At 41.5% G+C, this 27,743-nt stretch overlaps 1 protein-coding gene across 2 annotated transcripts in view; it reads right to left on the bottom strand.

Annotated features, from left to right (window-relative positions):
* LOC137290203 (tetraspanin-18-like) overlaps nucleotides 1-21,508 on the bottom strand; it is a 105,045-nt gene extending 83,537 nt beyond the window's left edge. Inside the window, exon 1 of one of the 2 annotated variants that reach the window (XM_067820932.1) lies at nucleotides 21,110-21,508. In XM_067820932.1, coding sequence (XP_067677033.1) covers nucleotides 21,110-21,169 — 60 coding nt within the window. In that variant the 5' untranslated portion in view covers nucleotides 21,170-21,508. The remainder of the gene's footprint in view (nucleotides 1-21,109) is intronic. The other variant, XM_067820928.1, reaches the window with a different exon arrangement.
* Nucleotides 21,509-27,743: the final 6,235 nt, after the last annotated feature.

Raw genomic sequence — 27,743 nt, 5'->3', positions numbered from 1 at the left:
ATCAGCGTGTTACTGCATACACCCCCGCCATGTTCCTCTGCAAATATTGTTGTCAATCCGGCGAGAATTTCATCAGAAGAAAAGCTAAGAATGATATGACTTCGATAAGACTGTTCGTGCATCTTACAGATTAATATCCAGTCTGTATTTGTGAGGCAAATCAATGTAACTCAATCATCCCATGAACGGCAGCTTGACCTCATGTGTCCGCCTTAAACCGATAAAGTTGATAGGTTATCTTAGAAGAAAGAGCAGCCGTATTGAAACGAAAAGCGAGAAACATATGTCAACATTGAAACAAGACGCAATCTGATTGGGTAGTGTCATCAAGGGGAGATAAGTCAGTTAGACGCACCCACTCGTTCCAAAGTTTGAATGCAGGAGCAACCGAGAGACGAAATGAGTTTTATTTTCGTCTAATATGAGATTTCGGTGGCGCTGGGGGGTTGAGGCGCTCAATGGACGCGCTGTGTGTTTGGGCAGCTCGATCGTATGCTCCAAAACTGAATTAAATCCCGACCGGGGTAATTGTCGAAGCGTTATCAAAACATCGGCACTGGCGGACTATGGGCAGCTCTGCACGTCGGAAATGAATGTGGGGAAGAGCTGGCGAAGACGCCCGATCTCTGGTCGTCCACGGAAATGGACGGACCGGTCTCACTAGGGAGCACCGTGTGGGATATTGCAATCGTACTGAGCCCCGACAGGGGGTTTGGGAAATGATATTGATGTCTCACGATGTTGGAAGATAATGGAATGTAAATTGGAATAGGAGGTAGACCATTGTGTGAATAGGTTGTAACTGCAAATTGGTCATATTTCGCAACACCAACCCATGTGAGCTACTAATGTAAATATTAATACATCTTACGACACCTCATTACAAGATGGAATCTGAAGAGTTGTATTTTAAATCGTATTCAAATGCCTCAAAGAGATATTTACTTTACCTTCCTACAAAAATGAGGTCGAATTGGTTCGGATGATCTTGGAATTCTGGGTAAGGAAACATATCACAGAGTCGGAGTATACATTTTTGATACTTCGCAACAATGAAAACAACGAATCGAAAAACTAGCAAAACAAAATCAACAACAAGCCACCTTGTCTCCTATACGTGTCAATGAAAGTAACGTGGCGACAAGTGCTTTTGCCTCAGCTCAACAGGTATTGTTGTAAATTTTCATTTTGTATTAATTCTCTTAAATTGCAGATTAAAACATACCGTAAGGTTAATTCATCGTAGCAGTATCACTCGGGGTATATGTCGTTTTATTCGTCCCTTCGCTTGGACAAGCAAAATCAGATATACCTCTCGTGGTACTTCCATAGTTGTAATGCATTCTCATCGATCTTGGGGTAATCATATTGGAGTCAAAATACCAAGAGAAATCAAAATATTATTTCGGCATGGAAAATCATCTTGGGCATGGCACTGCTGCATCGCTGAATCATGTCTTGATTGCTATATTATTTTGGAATTGATCAAGTGTTTGGGTTACGTCTGGGATGTGTAAGAGCCGTGTTAGCATCTGAGGAAATTTTACATGCCTCCATTCTTTAGGCACGGATGATTATTTGGCCCCACTTGCACTACCCCTTCGTTCTGATGTGAAGGGTCAAAATGATCAAACATTCCAGTGGTCATATGAGCAAGTGTGACGTGCTATTCAATAATTGGAATCTGCTTCCGGGATAGATCAGGACTGGAACTAAACCTGAGTGTGGAATGGATAATTTTTATTTTATATTCTGTAGCATGGATAATGTATTGCGGTTAGAGGATAACCTATGTCTGTGGTGACCTTCGCAGGTTGAGTAGCTCAGTGGAGAAGGTGTTTGCGCATTAACCAATTTAAAAGACCGAGTTCGATTCCAGATACAATGTATGCGTATTTTGACGTCACAGTCGTCTTCCATTGGTGCTGGAATACTGCTTAGGAAACGCAAAACCATACTTACACATCTCTCGCACCTAGAACTGGAATGGTTCTGTTTGGACTAACCAGGCATGCCTGGTTCAAATATAAAACAAATAAGACTCTTGGAGGCTTGGGGCGGAATGGTGGGCTCAGGTTGGAGGTGGTGTTGTTGGTCAAAAGACCTTGAAGAGGGTGTGGCACTTGATTTGGTTGGAAGTAGCGTAAGGACGGGCAATTGGTAGTGTCGGGTATGGACTTCGGGATGATGATGAGTAGGGGCGAGATGGTTTGTAGGTGGGTCGGGATGTTGGCGGTGTGAGAAATAGCGACTGGTCCGCTAGCCCGTGGCTAGTAATAATTCCAGTCGGGCCAGTAAATCAAGCTGTTATTTTTCATGGGGTCATTTTATAAATCTACCACTACCTCTGACTTGTTAAGTTATATTAAATCGTGCAAGATAACGACCTTATAAAAATGTTCATCATATTATCAGTTTGGTGATGAAACCCGTGTCTGCATTCACATTTTGGGCTAGTGAATTATTTTGTAGTAAGGCTAGTAACCTTCAGTCAAAGCTAGCTCGACTGGCTAGTAAATTTGGAAACTATTTTGCACACTAGAAGTTGATGAGCAGATTCTTAGTCTCCACGTAAAATACCATGCTTCCAGTGAATTCCAAATTTGGTCTGCGGAATAGACAAACCTGTAATTCTTAATGGACGGACCTAACTACACCATCGCGACGGTAGCAACTGCACCGCAGGCCACAGACGTAAAACAATACAAGTTTAAACTTCAGACTATTAAAAATCTAACCCCAAGGGTATCCGTCGAACTAAATAATTATCAGATATCTCCAAACTTTACTTCCAAAACGTCGAAAGGGAAGACGACCTACTTCCTGTGAAGAAGGTCCCTGTAATAACGTCCTCTCTCGCGAACAGTCCGTGACCCGGCGGAGACGTAATGAGAGACGGCTCCCAGATTAGCAAAGGACTGTCGACTTTGGGCGGAGAAACCTAAAACTGGTTAATTTCAAGAGAAATACTCAAAGACCAGAAACGGCTGCCAGGACTATGAAAGCGTCCCTAGTCCAAAAATGCCAAGGCTTTCTTGATCAGAACATGATACCATTCGCATGAATGTAACGCAATTCAAGTAAACGTAGTGTTAATAATGAAACCCGTCTATTTAAAGACATGTGCCCAGTCTGTGTTGTTTTCACCAATACGACGATGCATTAGCTCGGAGAGAAAATACCAGTTGAGTTAGTCAGTCATTGCGGAGTACAATGGCAAGACTTAGTATGGTGATCTTCTGATTGATTTCAAGAGCAAGGGTAGTAGCTGGGGCACTGATTCAGGAATTAAGGGGCGCTCTTGGCACTTTTAAGCATTAACGAGAGTGTTACGCCGACTATAAACATGTCAGTAGAGAGCTTCACCAATATTGTAGAGATGTTTACAACATAGCCGTCGAACCATTGACAGATCTAACAGAAAAACGCCGCGTCCATTCCTCACTGAGATCCGCCTCGCAACGAGCAGGAAATAAAATATCCTTTAATCTTTTAAGTGAATTTCTAGGGTTTTGTTCATTTTTGCACGAGTGGCGAATCTTTTGATGAAGGCTTTTAAACTGGCGATGTGGGCATCCCTCAATGTCGTCGGAAAGGAAGTCCAGCGCCACCCTCAGCTAAAACGAACTTGGAACATACGCGATGAAATATTGCTTTTCTGAGTGAAATTGTTATATGGTTCAAGGGGTAGTCACAAATCAACTTCATCTCTTTCAATAAATGCGAGACGAAATCTCCACAACCAACGGGTTTAATATTGAAAGCGTGCATCTATCTTCCTGGAGTCGGATATCGAGGCTGGAAAAAGACTATTTTTCTTGATAAATATATGCTTCGTTTCAATGTTTTCAGCTCAAGATATACAAGGAATCTGCCGAGCATAAATCCAGAAAATTCGCATCTTTTCTTTGTTAAGCAATAACATGTTATTTTGAGCACAAAATTAACCGTCTAGACGTCTAGGTCAGTAGCGATAGGTACAGACTCCGCGTCATCGGGCTGGATTTATTCTTGGTCGCCATTATTGTTAAGTCTGACGTTCATGACGGATACTTTAAAGCTGTGAAAATTGTGCCTGAAAGGCTATGGATGTGTGGCCAGTGATGCTCGCCAATAACTATACTTTACCATCACTGTGAACGACTGCTGGATAAGAGCGCGCTCAGCAATACTACAGCTTTGTGACGGTACTGTGTTATACTGTACAATTAGTCGAGTTTGGGCCAGACATTCCAGTGACTGATATCATGAGCAGCGATCTATGCAGGTGGGATACGATGACGTACATGAAAAGGTCAGCGGGAATGACCATCCGATCATTCCGTTAGTCGACCCTCTCTGCAAGCATGGGTAGCTGAAGACCTGTTCCAACACGATTCTTCACTGACGCCCTATCAGTGATGGAGTAGCTGTCGCTGGTTGCGAGATGGGTTCAGTTCCCAAAATGGGTGCCTTATGGTTTCTGTGTGCGGAAACTTGTGATGTAATATCGTTTGAATACCACGATCATTCCTTATCAAAGACACCCGTGAAGATCCGCATTAGAATTGGACTTCAGCAACCGATGCTGGATGAAAGAGGCGACGGAGAGGATCGGATGGCCAGGCTGGCTGACACATGTCATCGTATCTCGGTTGCGTAGATCGATGCTAATGCTTTTGATCACTGGATTATCTGGTCCAGACTCGGTTATGTGCAGACAGCCTGCACACAGCTGGAATATTGCTTAGGGCGTCAAACCAAGCAACCACTCCTTGTCAAAGATATCGCCGTGACAGCGAAATCTTGAGTATTGTTGCTTTTGCACAGCTTCCAAAATAATCGACTTGCTAATGTTGGCATGGTTACCATTGTTGAAAAGTGGGAGTTTTCGACAGGTGGTCCTCGTATGTCATATCCAGTTAGACCGAACCTCATTTCGGGCTTGTGCATACGTAAAGTAACTAGGTTTGGGGAAAACAACATGTCCGTGTAGATTGTTACTTGTCTCGGGCTAACGGCGTAGTGGTATACCCCTGATTCCATTGTAGCTGCACGTCGGAAACAATATTAACCGTCCCCGAAAAAACGGTCAGGAGGGTCGAGTCTAGTCGAAACAAACCAGGGACTGATATCACGAGCATCGAAATACACAACAGTCCTTTATGCATCGTTTCAGGGTTGATTACTGCGTGTGTGGAAGATACGGTGAGATGTAATATGAGTGAGTGGGTGAGTTGGGTCCCCACCTTTTAGCAATATTCAAGCAACATCACGGCGAGGGACACCTGACACGATCAGGGACACCTGATATCGGCTTCACACATTGCACCCACACGGGGATTCGAATCAGGCTTCGTCGTGATGAGTCCCAAGAGATTATGACGTGAAATAATCCATACCTTTACAATGGGGTGAAACAATATGACATTTTCATCAAATGCATAATATATATGGCCTTGTAAATTCCAATAATATATATTGGCATTACTCTTAGTAATAAAATTTGCTTATAAACATTAAATGCCACATACGTTAACAATCAATCTAAAAATCATTACCAAATGTTCTACAGTGATATAAAGTAAATCAACAATGCTCATGAATAACGAAACAATATTTTCTGTCTGCCAAAGCCATAACCCACAGACCACACTAATTTATCGAGTAGTGTCGCCTTTCACCCTCGTGTTCTCAGGTGAGCAAGGTAAGCGAGGAGAGCCGTAGGAGTAACGTCCCTTGTCACTAGAAAGCACCTCTGCGACCGTCTCATCGAGTGTTCTCGCTGTCTTACGCCTTCCTCGCTATAACGCACATTGACACTGAGCTTACTTTCTGCACGTATGTACTACAAACCCTGCCATTGTGTTTTACCTCCCCATTCAGTACACTATGGATTTTCGTACACGTGTGAAAGACCTGCCCTCTTTCAAACAGAATTCTGTGTAAACAGCTGAATCAGCGTCATGTTGACACGGTATTCCCTATGCATATGCAAGTTTCACACGCACGTGGCTATAGATTTGTTGAAAATTAACACCTGACGTGCGTTTACATTAAAATTGCTTTCTTTTTTGTAAAATACATTGAAACACAATAACTCTGAAAAATCCAGTGCACATGTAATATTTCTCTTACTAAAACCTTTTCACCGTTTCCGCACATTCAAAACTTACATTCAAATAAAAAAACCCAGACCAATAGTAACGAGGCAATCTAGGACTTAAAACCCATTCTAAACTTTACTTGCGTTCATTTTTTATATTATCTCGGATGTGTTGGTTGTACATGGGTACAATGTGTGAAGTCCATTTCGTGTGTCCCCAGTGTGGACATCGCCAAAATGAGGCGTAAAACCATTCGCACACTCTCTCTTGGATCTGGCATAAAAAAACACACACTGAAAACAGTTATAAAGCTGCACGTCTTTGTCGTGGGATGTAGAAATGTAAATCTGAACGTAGCTCTTCGTAACTAAATTCACGCACTATTATAAATACTTACGACATATAGAATTTATATTATGAACTCGGTCGAACTCGAGGACAAGCAAATTTGTCTAACAAGTAGTGAGTGGGTGAGTGAGTTTAGTTTTACGCCGCATTCAGAAATATTCCAGCTATATGGTGGCGGTCTGTAAACACTCGAGTCTGAACCAGACAGTCCAGCGATCAACAGCATGAGCATCGATCTGCGCAATTGGGAACTGATGACATGTGCCAAACATGCTAGCGAGCTTGACCACCCGATCCCGTTAGTCGCCTCTTACGACAAGCATGGGTTTCTGAAGACTTTACTGGTCGACTAACAAATAAGAGCCTGATACTGCTGATATTTAGTTTTATGACAACAATGTTCCTCCACTCAATTTTAAGAGGCATGCACTTACAGTTATGATTCTGATATGTATTATGATTATGTATGATTTAAGCGAGTTTGTCTTTTCCTGCAGAGTTAAGTGCAAGTGGACCCAGCTCTCGGCAGAACCGTATGCCTACGAAAATACTCAGCATGGCACGTTAAATTACCGTTTTAATTTACTCGAGCTCTACACGACTCAACGTTCGTGCTTAGGCGAGGTATCGTTTACTAAAAAATCTGAGCTTTGCAACACGTTGTAACAAACGCACAGGTACGGCTGACGCATATTTGACACTGCTTACGCACAAATGTCGACGCAAACGGTAAACAGTTTCACCGTGAAAAACGTTAAGGAAATAAAATAATGTACGGAAATAAATGCCGAGAAAGTAACACATCCATTTTTACCTTGACTTGCGACCAATTACTCATTGCTTTTCAAATGGGGTTGCAAGCTGTTGACCTTTTTTAAAATTTGTTTCTGAAACAACTTTGGCGGATTGTAAGTTTTACATACATCTTTAGAATGAGATGATTTCACCGAGTGATGATTTTTGTCGGCACGCATATTTCATGATCGTTTAAGAACCTATTCTGTGCAATATATGTGTCAGCGAAAATATTGCTGCAGCAGAATATAGATGTCAAAGCTGATAATAGTTGACCTTGAAAATTGACTTCAAGCGGTAAAGTCATCAGCAAATCGTCGAAAAAGTGCATGGAATAGTTTCAAAGAGCTGCACGAGTATTTCCCATCTGTTGTAGTTTGTTCTGTCTGCTGTGCGGAATTCAGCTACACAGACTCTCCGTAACCAAGTATTACAAAAGTGGGTATCGGATGGTCAATATGGCTGATATTCTGTGAATTAATTGTGAAAAATATCAAAAAGTCCTGAAAAAAAACCCCGAAGAATATCCGGTTACTTGTGTTTTTTAGTTCCGTATTCAACAACGATTCAGCAACATGATGTAAGTGATAGATTCAGGACCCACCCGGTGACTGATATCATGAACATGCCCCATGCCATCGGGTTGCGATTGTGGGTTAGGATCAACCAAGTTACCAAGCTGTGACTTAGTTTAACGCAACTGTCGGTATTATTTCAGATATACCACAGCGTGTCTGCTTAATGTTAAATCCCAAAATGATAACTGTATTTGATGTACACATCCTTGCTGTAACCACAAGCACGGATAAATGGAAAATTGGAGCAAACCTGAGATGCTAGTGAGTGAGTTTAGTTTTACGCCGCTTTTAGCAATATTCCAGCAATACATGGGTGAGGGACACCAGAAATGAGCTTCACCCGTTGTACCCTGCGGGGAATCGAACCCGTGTCCTAGGCTTGACGAGCGAACGCCTTAACCACCGGGCTACACCATCGCCCCTCTGGCATTCGAAACGCAACTGCCATAACCAGGATGTTTTTGTGACCGGACGCAACTCTACGGGCGACGAAACTGCGTCAGCCATACCCACCAAACAATTCGTACCGATAAACACGTCAGATATATCCTGTGTTTGTACGTACAAATGTATATCCCTCGCAATAACCAAAAATATCTGATACACCTGCACCACTAAACCCAACGCGTACAAAATATTTAAAGGATGTTTGCAAAATGCATCTTTGAAGATCAAAATCTCATTGCACTAGTTCCCTGCGTGGAGGCCCAAAATAAGAAACAGCTTTGAAATATGATTTCAGTGTTAACAGAAAGTGTTACAATTCAGTAAAAACTCAAAACGTCTCTTCCCCTTTCAACATTCGTCAAATAACAACCACCGAATTGAACTGTGTTTTGATTTGGTCACCATGTAGGTAAAATTGGATTTATATCTGTAACACAATCTCCCCTAATCCGATGTCCTACAACAACTATCATGTTTTATTACATTTCTGAGAGCGTGTACAGCAGCGATTGAAGTTGGATTATTTCACATGAGTGACAAAACTGGCGTAGGGTTACTTTGCAGCAATACAAACCTCATTCTCGACTCCGCTCCAAAAGCACGATTTCAATACATTGTGTATGGCATACTCGGCACCCCAATATACCACTCTATATCTAAATAGTGTGCCGCATAACAAGTAACAATGCCCAAACTGAGGATTTTTCACCAAGGTTCCATACTTCATTTACAAATGAAAAACCGCGACACTGTTACTATGAAATTCCTGACTACAGGGTCGTATTCTTTGTATTCAATTACAAGGCAATATATATGCGTGAATAAACGACCTTTAATACATAAATACATATATACATACATACGGAGGTGTGGAGCATATTGCCAACACGATCAGTGATTAGATGATGCTTTTTAACGATGTGTGTTACTGAATATTCATAAATATACAGTAAAGATCGTAGATATATTTCAATAGTATTACTGATTTCAAGGAGTAGGAATGTAATTTGATTTTTTAAGCGATGATCGGATTGTCAATAAGCACGCACTTGGGGTCATCTGTACTTGAAAAAACAAACTTTATATTAAACAGGAGACTGAAAATCAGCCTTACCACTTCTGTACTTTCACAAACACCCTTCAACGCACACACTTATGCATTTCAAAATACCTTAGTTTCATATTCGTATTTGATTCGTCTTTTAAAACGAATATAAATTTTGTTCAAATATGCGAAGTCAGCGTTTCTTTACATGTAATTATCTTACAAATTGTGAATATATGAATAAACCAACACCGTAAATATTGTTTGTTAAGACCGTTGAATATGAAAACAAACAGATGTCACATTTAAACATACCAGTTGGAACATAAACTTCAAAACTTGTAGATTTAGGGCAGAAGTCTAATTTTGGCAAATGAAATATTCATTTCAGTTGACATTTATATGCAAGATGTCTTTTGAAATATAATTTGCATCTTGAAGGAAGGTGACTGTTGGATATGCTGCTTTAGAACGAAAATCTTTCACGAATTTAAGCCTGACAAATTAGGAGCACTCTTCATCGAAATTGGCTCAGTGTACACGCACTTAGAAAGTGTGTACCTGAGCATGTATGTTATCCATGGAAATATTTAAGCAGAAAAGAGTTTTTTTCTCTACCTTGTTAAAACCATGTGATATTGACACATACCTAGTCAAATAAATTGCTTCATCAATGGTGCTTACATAAGGAATTAAAATGTTCAATAAAGCACACCTCCTCAAAATGCAAGTCTAATTATAATGTTCAAAAACAGAAGCGTAGTGTTTTCTAAACAAATATGGCTTGCAGTTGCTGCGCTGGGTTCGGGAGCACGTGTTAGTGATATTGACAAGTGTTGCACGAGCTGTGGCACGGGTTGCAGCAGCGCCGCCTGTGATAAGGCGTGATGACGCTGGCAGGTGGCTGTAATTGACATTTGTGGCTGAGATTGACATGGCCTGTCGGAGACTGTGAGTATCTCAAAGGTGCGTTCAGCAGTCTCATAAAGGTTAAATTTATACCACTTTTCGTAGCAACAGTCTTCAAAATATCGTAAACTGAATACATCGGATGTTTAAGTACATGCCAAAGCAAAATGTTTGGATATATATCAAGAATGAAATAATAAATGCTACGAGGGTATGTTCAATATATCCCAGTGTAGGACACGTGTTGAAACCCCACCTATTTATACATCGTATATTGGAAACAGAACATATATTTCGGGAATTTCAATAGTGAGTGAGGTTTACCTCGACCTGAGACGTTACACGGATGTTTCAAATAATTACGCTGACTTCTACCCCTTCCCCGTCTCTCTCTTCATATATATGATTTTGTAAAGAGATCCTCAACACAATGACACAACGTATCGACCACATTTTTAACCTTCCTCCAAGTTGAACACCGTAAGAGGGTAAATCGTGTTAAGAAGGTATTCTGTGAATTTTTTGTTCAGTGAAGATCCGAGTTAGAAATGGTCTTCAGTAATCCATGCTTGTCGTCAGAGGCGACTAACGGGATCGGGTGGTCAGACTCGCTGACGTGGTTGGTACATGTCATCGCTTCCCAATTGCGCAGATGGATTGTCCTTCTGTTGATCACTGAATTGTCTGTTTCAGACTCGATTACTTTCATACCGCTGCCTATGTAGCGGAATATTGCTGAATGCGGTGTAAAACTTAATTCACTCACTACAATAACATAGCCAGTCACCTCCATTATGTACATTCAGAAAGGAAAATAATATAAACGTTCAAAGTGAATACATACCCTTTCCATCCATACAATCTCCGCAGCCATTACACACTGGAAACCCATAACAATAATTTAATGCTTCAAAATATGAACGACAGAAAATTATTAGCCGATGATAAAAAGCTTAATGAAATTCTCCACATGACTCAACAGTGGCAGTACATTGCCATCGATCTGTGCAGTGTGACACGACGAGACAATATATCATCCATCAGAGGTCCATCAGCAAAATGATACAAGCTCTCTCCCAGCTTCCGCTTTTCATCAACATCCACATAACGCATCTACACTCTAAGGGTATATTACAGCACAGCTTGAGTATCGGATTAATTAATGAATATAAGTCTTTGTGACCTGACCGATATCTGAATGCATTAACGACCCGTGTATAAATAGCTTTTAAGCTTGCGTCCAATCTTGTTTACTACCATACACCCATCAATTGTATTAGTCCAGTAAAGAAGGATAGTACAAGGTATAAATTGATTTCCTTAATAGACAATAATTGCCCCCGTCCACTGCTGTCTAGACAAGCCTGGGCAGCTTGCGATCCGCTGTCCTGTTAAACCTTACAATCAAGTTAGACACACGCAATGTTTGCTGAAATTTCTCATAATACATTAATTCTGTTTGTCTACCTTCCCGTGCGCTGATTCAGTCCGTTTTATTGGAATTCAGGTATTTTTCAGTCATATAACATATTGTCACATGGATTTTGATCCCGGCAGGAGTGGTGTCGATTGCAGCGACGAACTGAGCATGCGCGGACGAAGGGTTTAGTGTTTCTTTCATCGGTATTGATCGATGAATTTATGTCGAGAGAAATAAAAAATCATGAAAAGAAACTCTCGTGATAAAAGATTTCATGAATAATTTATCTATGCATTATGAAAGAACACGCTGCTATTTTAAAGTGTGGTGTCTATTTCAACCGATGTGCAATGCATTCTTGTCGATGGCAAAAGATTCGAAAATTGCAATGGCTATTGACACAACTAATAAAGCGAGACACTGTCGTTGTCAGGGTGATGAATAAGTCACGTGACGACGACAAGTGGCGAACGTAATTGCAAACCACGTGGTAACTTGGCCGTTATTATAGAAACACATGCATGGCATGTCAAAAAATCAATCACATTTCTCACTGCAAACTGGACGCCCGGGATAAACAAATCCATGTGAATTTCATTCCAAATCTTTTCCATTTCTCTCCACCATTCTCGTGAAACAATGCGTCATAACCTGGCATATAAGTTTATCTACACTTGTAAGTAAGGTTACTTAATCACACACATAATGTTGCAGAACATGAGAGAGTGAGTGTAGTTTTACGCCGCATTAGAAACATATTCCAGAAATATCACCGCGGGGATACCAGAAATGGGTTTCATACATTGTACCCATGTGGGGCAACGAACCCAAGTCGTCGGCGTTAAGAGCGAACGCTTTAACCACTTCAGGCTGACAACACTTTTTAAAAACAGTAACGTTTCCAGAACGAGTGTAATTTGTTGGTTGAATCTAATTTTCAATACTTGCTATGCTGACTAGCAGTTTAAGCGAGTGGACTATTTCTATCACACCATGGGTGTGCTTTTGCATTAAAGGTGGTATATTAATTTCCACTGTGTGCCCTAGTGATGTTAACAGTAATACGAGTTCATAAAGTCTTCCACATGAGGCATGATGAAAAGGTTATATCCAGGGAATAACTGCTGAGTGAAAGTTATGTCTCGCCGCTGCGTTTTACTGGCGGTTATCAATAAACATTCCGGATTGTCTGGGATTGTCTGCGGCGTAAAACAACAAAAAAACCAACATAATAAACCAACTTCGTCGCCTTCATGAACATGGATGATCTGTGATCTAACAATTAAGGCCTCTCTACCCTTTCCGCGAAGTATTTGGCATGGGGAGAAGTGAAATGATGTTACCACTAGGTCACAGTGTTCTGACCTCGAACCGTTTGGTCTCTCCGTTTCTTTTATGACACGTAGAGTAAAGAGAACCATGAAATGTGACGTAATTATACGTTTCCTGGGTAGCACACCACCTAAATCCGCTCTGGCAGACATTCAACCCCCATGCCCCAAATAACCTCGCTACCTTTGTGATAATATGTCTTTCTTCAAATGAAAGCAAAAACAGAAAAAAAGAATAATTATTTTATATCAATAGGTTAACCGATATTAATCGCTGATGGCAAATATTGTCCGACAGAGGCCAATGTCTGTGTGAGTGTAAAACAATTAGTTTTCCTCCAGTAGCATCTCGACCTGGCAAAGTAGCATCTTTCCGTTGAAGCATCCCCACTCTACTCTCCTGACCTCCCGTCTTGATGGGGCGTGTAACACCCTGCCTCCTCTCTGCCTCTTTCATGTAACACAGCGCGAAACACTTGGCAGTAAAGTACTTCTCTTCTCCAGAAAGTGCTGCCAACCTTCCAGCGGGGATGCAATGTGCCTTATCGTACAAACCAGTGCTGTGACCTGAGAGTTCATTAGTGTTTAACTAGCGATGCTGAACATTATCTATATTCGTGCTTGTGAAAAGCAACAACAATTAATTATCTTTACGTTATACCAGAGACCATATAATATATGGTCTCTGGTTATACAGTGAGTTTAGTCTTACGTCGGTTTATGAAATCTTCCAGCAATATCACAAGGGACACCACAAATGGGTTTCACACATTATACCAATGTAGGGAGTCGAACCAGGGTCTTTGGCGTGACGAGTGAACGCTTTAACCACTGGACTACTCCACCGACCCTTATGTTATATAGGTCACCACGCATACACTCTACTTGACGGACACCCAGTCTCTTCAACTGTATGTGTTTGACAGAAACTCCACTAAAGTGAAAAAGAAATCCTCAGAGAATTGGGAGACTCCGAAGCATGAGTTTATTCTAAATTTGCCTCATTTTGAGTTTTGGCATTTCCAAAAGGTTTTGTTGGAACGGATACTAATGTGTTCAGGGGCTGACTGAGTGAGTTTAGGTTTACGCCGCACTCAGCAACAGTCCAGATTTATTGCGACGGTCTGTAAATAATCAGGTCTGAACCAGAACCTCCCAAGTGAGGAACTGAACCCGGGTTTTCAGCGTGACGAGCCAACTATTTTACCCCTAGGCTACCCTACAGCCTCGACACGGCCACAACCGCCCGACCGCAGCAAATAAAGGTGTTTAGCGTCAACTGCCGCAGGGCCAGAAATGGGCTTCGCACACTTTACCATTTGGCGAATCGAACCTGCTCTCTACGTACCGCAATAGTGAGGCAGCCTAGTGGTTAAATCGGTCACTCGTCACGCCTAAGACGCGTGTTGGACTTCCCATTTGCGTACAGTGTGTGAAGGCAATTTCTGGTGTCCCCGGCCGTTATATTTCTGGAATACTGCTAAAAGCGGCTTTAATACCATACTCTCAGTTTCGTAAACATGTTTTGCACACCGTGCATGTCCTATACCTGTCCCTAGCGTGCCCTAAACGTGTCATTTAATTGTCCATACATGCCACATGGACATCCGACACGTCCTATTCGTGTCCTAACGTACTATACTCAGGGACATAACGATTTGTCAGCTTTAGCCTAATGGATTTGGTTAGCTGGGTGTTCGAACGACACCGTACTCCAATTTCGTGTATGGGTGTTCATGATATCGATCACCAGGCTCGATTATTCACAAAGCCTCCATTCATGTAGCACGAGTCACTATGGTTTTACGCCGTTTTTAGAAATATTCCAACAACATCATGGTGAGGGACCCCAGAAATGGGTTTCACACAATGCACCCATGGGGGGAACCGAACCCGAGTTTTCAGCGTGACGATCAAACACCTTATCCACTAGACTAGTCCATTCTTCACATAGCACGAATATGGGCACATCGAGAAATAAAAAAATAAATGCGTTGGAGATACACGGTACACCCTGTCGCGTATATTAATAGCCCTAAACCAGATCTGCTTGACGGAAACCGCATACCTCGAATCTGATTCAGAAATTTCATTATGGGAATCAATATTGACATATTTTCCAAGTGACGCCGTTGCAGATGCGGTTGATGATGGAGGCTTGTTTACGGAAGGTATCCCATAGGTTGGAGGCCCAGGTCCCCGAGTGAGTGAGTGAGTGAGTGAGCGAGCGAGCGAAGGAGCGAGCGATCGCGCGCGTACGTGCGTGCGTGCTTGCCTACGTGAGTGAGTGAGTTTTTACCTAATCATTTTACACTTTCTCGGTGGAAATAACAAATTTAGGAGTATTACACTGCACCCATTTTAAGCTATACCCTGGCCTTCGTTATGACTATGTTTAAAACAGTTGCTTTGGGTCTAAGCGAGTTGAGGCTAACATAATTTCAGTATCGTTGCAGCCATGCAGATTAGCGCTCATTTTATGAGAACTGGGAACATAACCTTGACAAATGTGGGATTCGAACTCACGAGTAAAGTTGACCAGAGTAAGATTGTTGAAGCTGCGTTCGGGTGTCTTAGTGTCCAAAATATTCTGAACAGAAAAAGAAACGCAACTCTGTTTTCAGGGCAAGTTTCTTTTAAATAGAGGGCACACATACGAACTCTTACTTTAATGAGATTTCATTTGTTTTCGAAACTTACGTTTATTTTGCCGATCAGTATATATTGTATTCACGACTTCTGCAATAAAGGCTGAGACTGGAATTCTTTCCTTCAAAAGGCGCTCGCTCCTCAGGGTGAAGGCGTGGGTTCGATTCCCCACACGGATACAATATGTGAAGCCCATTTCTTGTGTGTCCCGTCGTGATATCGCTTGGATATTGTTCAAAGCAGCGTAAAACTGCGAACACTTGCACGTCTCCTTTCAACGCTGATTGCTGTGAGCGAGCGAACACGTTTAACGCTACATCAATGATCTTGTTGCATTTCGCAGCACTAAGACATGAAACCAGTCCAACAGAGACCCTTCCGTACATACAAGGACGTTCCCTTTCACGAATTATGACTTTCGCAGTCATTTTCAGCTTACAAATGTTCGGTTTTACCGCCGCCACAACAACAGGAGATCATTATCTTCCCGCAGACTGCATCCAAAGCCGTGGTTTGAATAACACGCGGATCAGACAATGACATAATATTGTGCACGGAGAGGAACTGAGAGCCGTTCTACGCGGATGCAGATATTGTGTTCATGCTATTCCTGGAACAGTAACTGCAACAAGAACAGCATTAACACCGGTGTCGTATTAGCTCGCCACAAAAACAATACCTTCCCCTCGACTACAGATCGCGTTACGACAGCGCCGTGCACTGCCATGTGATACCTCGCCGTCTACGTCTTTGTCGACAACGCATTCCACGTATCGTCTCCCCATCAACGGGGCCGTGTATACCTACTTCGTACACCGGCTTTTTAACACTGTGTTATGTTTGTTGAGGCAGAAGTGTAAGTTTTGTTTCAGTAAATTATTCGCCAGTAAGCATTCTCGCGGTGCACACTCTAAACATAGCGACCCTACCATCTTGTTTTTTTGCAAAACTATTGATGTATTTTACACGCGTAGCGAGCATATCCCAACAATTCCTTTCAGTTTTACGTCCATCACGGAAATAATAATTCTTTAAACATGTACGAAAATATTTTCAGACACGTTTTTGCTTTTGGGATAAGGAACATATTGTGTCCCTTCAGTATTAAATTCTCTTAAATACAGTAACATGTATTTCAAGTAAGATTTTTCTTCATTGCAAATGGATACCCTCACCACCATTTCGTTTTAAATGACAGTACTTAAGTCCATAGACATAAATAACAGGGATTGATGTGGAATTTGAGACTGTCGGATAGCTGAAATAGACAATATTGCAGATAAAACTTGTTTTTTTAACCATTTTTTAAAGTTGTTTTTTGAACACTTAACTATATTCACGCAATGTGACGCCAGTTTGTAAATAATGGAGTCAGTATCATACATCCCCGTGATTGATATCATGAGCATCAATGTAAGAAATTGGGATGCGATGACAGTCCCCGTGCAGCCGTGTCAGCGCACATTCCGTCCCCGCAGATCGATGCTCGTGCTGCTGATTGTCTGGTCCAGACGCGATTATGTACAGACCACCGCCATATATCTGGTATATTGCTGAGTGCGGCGTAAAACTAAAGTCACTCACTATTCTTTTCTTGTGGCAATGATGGGTTGCTGTTCACCAAACAAATTCTAGCCCGGATCCGAACAGGACTTGTCGATTCAAGACAGATCTAGATTTGTCGACAAGGACTCAACTTGGACCATACAGAAACATCAGTACTAACAAATTCGTCAATATCTTAATTTTAGGTCGTTTGAGTGAGGAGCTATAGGTATAGTCAAGTGGTTAAAGCGTTCGCTGGGTTCGCCTCACCTCGTCTCGCCTCAGGACATGGTTCGATTTCCCTGTGGGGCATACGGTACATGAAGTCTCCTATCTCCCAGTCAGTGAGTTTATTCTTTATGTCGTTTTATACAATATTCCAGAAATATCACAGCATGGGACACCTGAAATGGGCTACACATATCGTAATCAATATGGAGAATAGAACCTGAGCATGCGGTGCGATGAGCAACGCTTTAACCGCTAGACTACTGGAATATTCCGATAATACGGCGTAAAACTGTACTCACTCCTAAAAGTGAAGATGTCGTTAATCTCCTTCAACAGTGAATTTACCTCATACGGCTTGAGTATTAACCATGCAGATGTTGCGTGAATGTTCCGAAACGCGGCGTAAAACCATACTCACTCCGAGTGAATTGTCTCGTAAATCAACAGTGATAACCACATACACTCGGGATAAAACTTATCGCTCAAATCACAGATTAATCCTAGTGGCTGATAGCGATGGAATGGCGGATGTTCCGTGAATGTTTCATAGCTGCTGTGAATGTTTACGAAAGCTGGGACGCGTTATGCACACATTGTGTGCTACATCCTCCTCCACTGCTGTTGTCAACACATTTACCGTTAGATATCTGGTTTACCGTTAGATACCTGGTACGGAAACGCAGCCCACTTTACTTCCACGGAAACCTAATATTTATCGCAGAAAACAGTAAAATATATTGGATGTTATAAACGTACAAAGCTGGTGCTTTGACATTTGAAACTTGAGAATCCACGCAACTGTTGCAAGCGAATTTCACTGATAGGAACAGCTTACAGAAAATAATCAGAATTCGGACTTGTTTACTGAATACACATTCATATAAACCCCGTTATCTTAGTTTTAAAAATAAAGATCTCGTGACAATATTCAATGAATAGAGGTTACATTATTCACAGACATAGCAGTTTACCGCCGACGGGTGTATTTGCATTATATAACGTATTCAGAGTATCCAAATGAAATCGTCTCTTAGGTTATCTACTTGATAAAAGTATCGTTTAAAAGAAGGGGTGTTTTTCAAATCGCTAGAACATCTAGCTACACGTACCTTCAAAAAGGGAAGGACCTTAAGAGTCCCAAGCACTGTTTAAGAATATTGTTTAGAATGACAAACAAACGCATAACGGTATAATTGACGTTATAAGTTTTCGTAATGAATTTCGCCTGTTCATTTGGAAACTCACGTGGTGCTTCGTATCTAAAGGAAATCGTCAATACCAAGTAAACGGGCATAATTAAAAGTCTCTCACTATGGGAGCCCCTACATGAGTCCGATTGTTAATTACATAGCGGATATATCGCGAGGTGTGACAGACGTGGTAAATATAATCTATTTCAGTCGACACAGTTTGATGTCGAGATCTGTACAGGCAAATACGTTACAATGACTAAAATGCAACATTTGTCAATGTATCTGCGTCTGGCTTCATAAATTTATCCCCTTTAAGACTGACTGACAAGAATGGTCGGTATGTATACTTGTCACTCGTGGTCAGGTGTTGTACATTTCATTGCCGCGCTATAACGAGAATGGACGGGGTGTGAAATATACACCAACTGTCACTGATGCCGTTTGGTTTGTTTGGAATGTGATCTCATGTGATACCATCAGTAGAAATATTAGTGCTGAAAGAGAATTTTTTCCACCCTGCATCATGTATATTTCAGACCACGCTTCAGATTGTGTAATTGACAGATGTCAATAGCAGGGAAATCCAGGACATTAAGCCTTCTGTAGTGATTAGTCGTGTTATTTACCCTTTCAGCGGTGATATGACAGTCGTTGTATTGTAATCGATTTCTAACTGTTGTGCTGACATATGGGTGTGATATATGTATTGACATATACATGGGTCCATGTCAGATGGACCGAGCTGTCAAAAGAGATAATAACAACTGGTGTTACATTTCATGTCGATATTCAGACCACAGATTTCAGCACAATCGGAGGACACTTGTGTTAATGTTCACATGTGTGCTGGTGTTGCCAATGCACTTTTGAATTACAAATTCTATTACATATTACTTCAACAGGGTGTCTCCAAACATATATATTCTGAGCCACATGTTATATAAGAGACCTAACAATAACCAAATATATATCAATATCAACGGTACACAAAAGCTATGTCTGTTTTCACATATTCTGAATATTTTTTTAAAGGTATATTTTTTCGCATAATATATCATGTTGAACAAACTAGCCATAGGTGTTCAGAATGCGTAAATAGAAAATAAATATGAGTAAACGGCAATATACATAACTGTGCTACACGGTTTCATGTTATGAATATAATTATGTGCATCACCGTGACATGCACCTAGCTGACGCATGCATGACGTCGGCAGATGGTTCACATTCTCGCAGATGTTCCACATTTTCGGCAATTGTCGTGATATGTACAACCGACGTAATTCGGCCTGCACGTCAAGGAGTACAAACAAATATCAATACAGATAACTATCAACAACCGCGAGCGATTTCTAGAAATCTGAACACTGCCAATACAAGTCAATTCCGCTATATAACATCCAGCAATGGCATGTCGTTGTGTATCTGATTTTACATACATCAAGGCTTGTATTTCTGACAAATAGATCTGACAGTACAAAACGAACGATGCAAGATGCGGTAACCATAGCGAAATTATAAATGGCTGCTCATTGATTACGTGGACAATATGCGCGGGATATATTACACTGACTCCATTAAACATGCCATTAAGATGACCCAATATTACTTTGTGTGCATGCTTGATCAACATGTCAAAACGTATTTGACTGCTAAGCAATATCTGGCAGCAAGTGTCGCAATATTAACATATAATCATTTGCGATATCACAGAGTTCTTGTGTTTACCTGTATGTTCTCACTTGCAATGAATATATCAAAGAGTCAAGGCCATATTTGTCATAGGTGCGTCACAGGTTGGTATATTAAGAACACGGATGCAAAAATTAATGAGGAATTCCTGGACTAACACGTATTTGAATATGTCCATATGATGCTACAGGTATTGATTGGAGCATGATTGTAACAAATGTGTACGTTTTTTCTAGTGACACTAATAATGGTAGAAAGGGTAATATTCCTCCACTCTCGGATATATTTAGGCAGTATCTTCTGCGTAATACGCTTTGGTGGATACACCTTGCTAGACACACAAACATTTCTAACATGACAAATTGTCCTGTCATTATCTGATTAGACGATTAACAGATCGATGCTTGTATTGCCTGGCATCAATAGCTGGGACGTCGAAGCAGGACAACGCGCACAGGGTCGTGCCGACAATGACGCTATATTTATAACGGTTAATTCTTGTACTGTTATAATGTCCTTCCATAACATGAAGATCGGCATAAAAGCGCTAATATCGCCTAGTCAACCGTATGGGTTGACGAGAATTCTGTTCATGGCAGGGTAATGAATTTCACCCGAGTCAGGCACCTGTCAATCGGCTTAGCTGCACCAATATCAATAATATAAAGGTCGAGTCAACTCCGTGGTAGAAATCCTATCGCCGACTTGCAGGAATTGTGTGGACGAGTTAATCCTCTCACCTGGTGGTTGTGTTGTAACTTACCTGTGCATGTCTACCTGTAATAGAAATCAATACAACCAGGTATTACTCGCACCTGTAATCAAGTGTTCAAGGCTTACCTGGGTTTCCATTTCCTGAATTTCTTCAATCGTGTCTGGTGGATCCTCTTTAGCTCCCATGCTGGTGAAGTTAACGTGAGATTTGAGCACCTGAACTGTTTACATCCTACACGACTGCACGGGCAGCATGAAGATCACGGGTTGCACGAGCTGATTTTCACAACAAAATCAATTAAATGTTGAATGACAAGCAAATATCTCGTGCGCCGCTGTACAGATATATATCCGAGGAGAAACACCTGGAAGGGCCCGTTTGCTGATAGAGGAAATGAACTCCAGTAAATCACATATTTCCTGGTAGATCCCGGCTTAGGTATTACAGTTTACCTACACACCTTTGCAATAACAGCCTACTGAACCCACTCGCACTTGCAAGAGATCACGTTAGCTTCGCGTCTCTTCAGGGGCAGACAACCGCGTCGCGCCAAATCAGTGGGGAATTCCTGAAAGCCGGGCTTGACATTAGTTCCGTGCGCGCATTCGTTGATAGGTTGGCTCAGAAATGCGTTTTACGTTTCTGATTTGCCTAAGGTGAAACACAAGTGGTGATGTTTTTTCACCATTGCGACTTGTAATAAAGGAAAATCAATTTACTCATTGTTATTGAATCAGACAAGGCGCGCGCGTGGTATACTCCCCGTAGAGTAGAGCCGGTGGAGATAGGAAGTTCATAGATTGAAACCACATGGTCCCTCGTGTCAGGACAGCGACAGGAACGGCATTCTAGCTCAACCACTGCTGCATCAGCTGTGCGCTACATCGTCGCACACGTGGTAACCGTTATCTGTGTCGTAGATTACTCTGTTTTGATTAAGTCCCGACCGGAATAAACTGGTATGTCAACACGTGAGACAGGTGCGCGTTGCTTCTATTGAAAAGTTCGAGAACACAAGATATGACTGCTCCCAGAGACAAGCAAGCACCCACTGCCTACGAGCTCGCATGTCACACTAATTGAAACCGTCTTATGCCTCCCGCTTGGCCGATAGCAGAGCAATGCCCGTGAACAGTACCGCAGACGAGATCGCGTTATTTTACATTCGTTTTCAGTGACACGAGAAAAGGGATTAAGACTCTTCAACAATCACATTTAGACATCAAACGAATATCTTCCTTGAAAGTAACCTGAGTTTTTACGCTTCCTTAATCACATATCTTAAGATAATTTTTATTGCAATACATCTCAAAACAACTCAAATGTACCACGCTGTTATAACATAGTTTTATACAAATACATCAAATAAGTGTATTATGTCTTTATATACATACCTGACAAGGGACCAAATAAATGAATTAATGTATTTAGATGGGTGAGTTGAAGTATTGCAATGGATTGGAAAAGATGTTTATTGCAATACATTTCAGAACAAATGAAAGGTACAATACCATGACAACATACTTATATACAAACACGCCATAAACGACAAGGAAATGAATAAGCATAGTAATGTATTTAGATATTGGTTACTTTGATGTATTTGTGTAGATTGTTAAACCAACATATAGTTGCCAGTGATAGTTATTGCAAAACACTGAAGAAAACATGAAATGTTCCACAACGTTATAAGATACTTTTTTATGCTATGACACCGAATAGGTATACATATGACAAAGATATACATAAAATAATGAAATAATGTGTTTTAATTAGGGCTAGGTTGGAGTTTTTGCAATGGAATGCCAATGATGTTAATTGCAATACATTTCAGAATACATGAAAAGTACAATACACCTAGAATGTACTTTTAGAGAAACACATCGATCGAATGGTATGCATACACAAAAACTATTTAAATACATGCATTTACATAATGGGCTCGTGGATTTGTTTGGATGGATTGGCAATGATACATTTTGCATTAGATTTCAGAACAGATGAAATTATACAACAGAACTATAACGAACGTCTATACACACATCGAATTTAAGAACACGAATGACATATACAAATAACTGAAATAGCATATTTTAGTGATGTGCACGTTGATATATTTTGACAAACTGGTTGAAATTATGTTATACAACAACGACAGGTAATGCGCTGTGTTATTAAAAAAAGATATCGCTTAAATGATGAATTGAATATTCGTCTAGAGATTCAAGGTTGTATATGTCACTAGTGAATGACAGTAACACCTCAAACATATACATCAAAGTTTGTTGCTATGGAAACGTCAGGACAAAGCCCTGTCGGGGCATGGTTTTCAGTGTGGCACATAGTGAATGACTGCATGAATGTATATGTCGCAGCTCCTTCAGTTGCTATGAAAACCGACACTGGGATGGAATACTTAGTCCCATATACGCTACGCCCTGTGACTCAGAGCGAGCAACAAATAATCACATACTGTGAAAGTTCCCTTCAATAATACACGGGTCTGTTTCAACGACTTAGGCTATGTTACACGCCCACAGCAGGGACAAGTCTTAAGGAGCTGTGGTAGCCTGGCGTTGCTATATATCGAAGCGGCATGTCGGTGTCCTGAGACAGGGGGCGCTGTTGGTATGTCCCCCGGTAGGACTTGTTTCTGATAATACTTCCCTGAAGACCGCTTACCAAGAATACAAATCTGTTTATCCCCGGAAAGGCAATTGGTTTGAGTTTTCATCGTATTGGGAAATAAATCGAATACGTTTCGCATTCATCAAGTGTTTGAACATAGACAAACAACCATTTGACCTTTGACCTATTACTCACACCAAATGAAAGCCTTAATCATTGTCCTCGACGCAGTTGGAGAATGAAAATTTTACAGCAGGGACGGTGAAATAGGCCCGTGGTTAAAGCGTTCACCCGTCACGCCGAAACCCAGTTCGATTCCATGGGTACAAAGTGTTATGCAATTTCTGGTGACCCTGTCTAGCTGTTATTGATGAATTGTGCTAAAAGCGGCGTAAAACTATACTCACTTTTACGGAGGGTTTTATCTAAAAACTATTACGTCCTACAGTTTAATGTACATCAATTATTCCAATCGCGTGTCCCCATGGTAACAAAAGTATACGGACGTTGAATGATTGAATAATATACATACACAACTGAGTATGTATGAGCTCTCCCGAAACAGGCCTAGGCAATTCTATCTGCAATAAGCATAGAGGCACCACACACTGTATAAAGTCTCACACCCCCCAAATCACATTATATCCCTACATTCTAGCCGTCCCCGTAATGCTTAAGTCCTAAATGAAGCAAGACACCATTTCCACGGGTTCAGGAATTTACCACCAGTCTGGATCTCCTTTTCAATTAATTGTTACTCCATTTTAATATAAATTTTGATTCAATTTAATTTTAATTGTTACTATCAAAGTTGTCTGTATTCAAAGACTAAGCATTAGTTTTACATACACACACTAGAACGTAGACATATCACCAAGGGGCTCTGTTTTTATGCTATGCACCTCTAGAATTCATTATGTTGTGTCTCCAAGACTTGCAAGTATACGGACAATGCTAGTCCCCTCATTATACGGTTAGCGTAACACTTGTTAAGCCCAGCGTGACACTGGATGGATTTGTCAAGATTAATCCACGCAAGGAACTCCTTAATAACTGATTTATGCCTTTCAAAGGAGATGTGCTTGTTATAAACGTGCACAGTTTTTAGGTTGTACCTTTGTACTTCGTTCTTTTCTCGCGTAAGACTATACATCTTATAGACGATTAGGTATTAGCGCGTTCTGTTCGAGGGCAAACACGGTACGCAAAGTGAGACGTCAAGTCAGGACCAACAAGATTCCCCATTCAAGCATTTCACGCCAATTTGCTGCCTGCGTTGACCCCCCTCTCCAAAACACATCCCCCGCCATTTCCGAGCGTTCTCCTTTTGCCGTACCCCATTCAGGAAGCAAAGCGTGGATGTCATGGAGTCTGCTTGCAGGTTAGAGAGTATTCCATATGGCGCGCGTGCGCTCTGTCATTTCGCGCCATTATCCATCACCCACCATTCATTTTCTGCATACCACCATCCCTCCCCGTATCCTTCACCCCTCCACACAGACACACTCTGTACTTCACCCCCTCCCTCCTACGGGTTACATAATCAGCTCAATATACAAAACAGGTTTGGTGTGTGCATTAATAATCCTTTGATGCGGGAAAGAGCGATGGATCAGAGGGTAGGTGTTTCGGGTTAGATTGAACCGTTAGTTAACGGAACACATACGTATTCCGGGCTGTTGAAGGGATAACTGTGCCTTCAAATACAGAAGTCCATCAGTGGGTCCATAACATATTCATGGCACAATCGGTGTACAACTACATGGTGTTGTAACAAGGGCTAGGCACATATAGGCAGGCAACGATACAAGATTCCCGCGAGCTTCTGAATGGGACTGCTTATTGAAGAATACTGTACTTGCAATGTAGAGACGCCTCAGCTTGGTTTGAATTGATAAAAATGCCTTGATATGAAAATCGGCAAGAGTCCATTGCTGTAAGATGAAAAGAAGAACAATATGATGATGATATTCTATGGGGATGATAATCTCTTTTTTCGGAGTGAGTCAATATTAGATGTGACAGTTGTACACGACTTCCATACCTGACCGATGTATGATAACGGTATATGTGGCGGCTTTCGCATGGAACTGTTAAAAGGGATTTGGAGACCGGATAACATGGGGGGTTGGGCGAGGACTGTTAAATATGACGGACGTTGATCGGACGGCGCGAGGACTTCGGAAGGGGACTGTTAAATCTTGGTCATACTGTTAAGAAGCTTTCATGTCTTTGCTGGGGGACGTTAAATGTTGATTATTTTGTACCGAAGCCTTGAGGACTTGGGCGAGAACTGTTAACTGAAAGCTTTGAGGACTTTGGTCGAGGACTGTTATGTGTTGGTCATACTGCAAGGAAGGTTTGAGGACTTGGGCGATCGCTGTAAAATGGAAGATTTTAGGACATTGGGCGAGACTGTCAAATGCAGAACATAAGTCCAGAAAGTGTACACAGATGTCTTAGTGAGATATGTGTGATGGGATAACTGATTTATGCCTTTCAAAGGAGATGTGCTTGTTATAAACGTGCACAGTTTTTAGGTTGTACCTTTGTACTTCGTTCTTTTCTCGCGTAAGACTATACATCTTATAGACGATTAGGTATTAGCGCGTTCTGTTCGAGGGCAAACACGGTACGCAAAGTGAGACGTCAAGTCAGGACCAACAAGATTCCCCATTCAAGCATTTCACGCCAATTTGCTGCCTGCGTTGACCCCCCTCTCCAAAACACATCCCCCGCCATTTCCGAGCGTTCTCCTTTTGCCGTACCCCATTCAGGAAGCAAAGCGTGGATGTCATGGAGTCTGCTTGCAGGTTAGAGAGTATTCCATATGGCGCGCGTGCGCTCTGTCATTTCGCGCCATTATCCATCACCCACCATTCATTTTCTGCATACCACCATCCCTCCCCGTATCCTTCACCCCTCCACACAGACACACTCTGTACTTCACCCCCTCCCTCCTACGGGTTACATAATCAGCTCAATATACAAAACAGGTTTGGTGTGTGCATTAATAATCCTTTGATGCGGGAAAGAGCGATGGATCAGAGGGTAGGTGTTTCGGGTTAGATTGAACCGTTAGTTAACGGAACACATACGTATTCCGGGCTGTTGAAGGGATAACTGTGCCTTCAAATACAGAAGTCCATCAGTGGGTCCATAACATATTCATGGCACAATCGGTGTACAACTACATGGTGTTGTAACAAGGGCTAGGCACATATAGGCAGGCAACGATACAAGATTCCCGCGAGCTTCTGAATGGGACTGCTTATTGAAGAATACTGTACTTGCAATGTAGAGACGCCTCAGCTTGGTTTGAATTGATAAAAATGCCTTGATATGAAAATCGGCAAGAGTCCATTGCTGTAAGATGAAAAGAAGAACAATATGATGATGATATTCTATGGGGATGATAATCTCTTTTTTCGGAGTGAGTCAATATTAGATGTGACAGTTGTACACGACTTCCATACCTGACCGATGTATGATAACGGTATATGTGGCGGCTTTCGCATGGAACTGTTAAAAGGGATTTGGAGACCGGATAACATGGGGGGTTGGGCGAGGACTGTTAAATATGACGGACGTTGATCGGACGGCGCGAGGACTTCGGAAGGGGACTGTTAAATCTTGGTCATACTGTTAAGAAGCTTTCATGTCTTTGCTGGGGGACGTTAAATGTTGATTATTTTGTACCGAAGCCTTGAGGACTTGGGCGAGAACTGTTAACTGAAAGCTTTGAGGACTTTGGTCGAGGACTGTTATGTGTTGGTCATACTGCAAGGAAGGTTTGAGGACTTGGGCGATCGCTGTAAAATGGAAGATTTTAGGACATTGGGCGAGACTGTCAAATGCAGAACATAAGTCCAGAAAGTGTACACAGATGTCTTAGTGAGATATGTGTGATGGGATACGTTATCACATTGTCCTAAAGATGAGCGAGAGATCTTATATACTGGACAAAAATAGTTAGGGATATATGTAAATTTTGAAGTTATGAATAATGATCGGTATTGTCTAGGATAGCAATGTGTGACAAGGACCCACAGTTTGGATAAATAGCTGTATTTTCTAGGATAGCAATGTGTGGCAGGGACGCACAGTTTGGATAAATGGCTGTATTGTCTT

This window comes from Haliotis asinina, chromosome 7, assembly GCF_037392515.1.
Source record: "Haliotis asinina isolate JCU_RB_2024 chromosome 7, JCU_Hal_asi_v2, whole genome shotgun sequence".
Lineage (NCBI taxonomy): Eukaryota > Metazoa > Mollusca > Gastropoda > Lepetellida > Haliotidae > Haliotis > Haliotis asinina.
This window is presented reverse-complemented; position numbering and strand designations above follow the sequence as displayed.